The following is a 1,249-nucleotide window of genomic DNA, read 5'->3' as shown; positions in this document are numbered from 1 at the left end:
AGGATATTTACAGCTCTCCACGCCCAGTTTGGGTAGGTCAGGGCGTCTCCTTCCCCCTCCCCTCTCCCACTGACCTGCCCCCCTACGGGCAGGAGGGGCTGGTGGAGCTCTCCAGGGAGGACTGGGAGAGGCGGCGGGTCAGAGGTCCGATGCTGGAGTCGGCCAGCGAGGACGTGGGGAAGAGTTTGTACCAGCCCGCCACGGTGCTGGAGAGATCCAGCTCCTCCAGGATGATCTGCGCCATCCCCATGAAGCACTTGTGGTCCATGCGCCCGTAATCGCCCCAGACGATCACCTGCGGGCACAGACGGGGGATTGACGGAGCTGCCAGGTGGGAATTCCGGGGAAAACACGGCGAACTCAGCGCGCCTGGAGGGAGGGGACCCACTGTGAACGGGGAGGGAAGGTCTGGAGGGCAGCAGGGTGGGCACTGGGGCTCCGTGCCCTGTGCTGGCTCCCCTCACCCTGGGAGGGTGGCACAGTTTCCCAGAGAAGCTGTGGCTGCCCCTGGATCCCTGGGAGCGTCCAAGGCCAGCCTGGAGCAACGCGGGACAGCGGGAGGTGTCCCTGCCCGTGGCAGGGGGTGGGACTGGATGGGCTTTAAGATCCCTCCCAACCGATCCCTCCGAGCCCCGGAGCGCCAGGGGATCGTCACCTGCAGGACTTTGCCCTGGGGACTCTCCTCGAAGAGCAGAGGCTGCTGGTACGACGGGTCACAGCTTTTCTTCACCACCTTGGTCTTCTTCTTGGCCAGGCAGACGCCGTTCTCCAGCAGGTAAACCTTCACGTAGGTGGCTGCCCAGGGAAACGGGAGGGAAACAGTGACCCGAGGCAGGATCCTGGGATGATCCCGGCACGGTGTCCATCCCCCTCCCTCCCCAGCCACCTACCAGGGATGCACTTGGAGCCCATCTTTGGGATAAGTCCCCGTGCCTGGATCACATCCACCTCCAGCTGCCCGTTCCGGTCGGTCATGCCCACGTGGACATCTCCTGGATCCCCGGGCGGGATTTAAAAAGGGAGAAATGGAACAAGAGGCGGTTGCTGCGGTTCCCCTTCGCAGCGGGATGCTCGGAGGGGCAGAGGAAGCCTCGGGAAAGGGCAGAGCCGCCGTGCCCTACCCTGAGCCCTGCAGGCGGGGCCGGCCGGGAAGGGGCCGAGCATCCCCCGGGATGTGCCGGGATGGAGCCCGTGCCCGGTGCCCCGCGGAGAAGCGCACGGGCACTTTCCCCCCGCAGCCCCGTCCCTC

The 1,249-nt window shown here is 65.9% G+C and overlaps 1 protein-coding gene across 1 annotated transcript in view; it reads right to left on the bottom strand.

The window, feature by feature from the left end:
- Window positions 1-16: 16 nt before the first annotated feature.
- The window catches only part of LOC108641132 (regulating synaptic membrane exocytosis protein 3), a 7,095-nt gene continuing 5,862 nt past the window's right edge, over window positions 17-1,249 (bottom strand). The window contains 3 exon segments of the mRNA XM_029963007.1: window positions 17-295; window positions 656-795; window positions 891-1,109. Of these exon segments, the coding sequence (XP_029818867.1) occupies window positions 83-295; window positions 656-795; window positions 891-1,109 (572 nt within the window). The 3' untranslated portion in view covers window positions 17-82.

Source organism: Manacus vitellinus, unplaced genomic scaffold (genome assembly GCF_001715985.3).
Source record: "Manacus vitellinus isolate BGI_N305 unplaced genomic scaffold, ASM171598v3 scaffold_52_pilon, whole genome shotgun sequence".
Lineage (NCBI taxonomy): Eukaryota > Metazoa > Chordata > Aves > Passeriformes > Pipridae > Manacus > Manacus vitellinus.
This window is presented reverse-complemented; position numbering and strand designations above follow the sequence as displayed.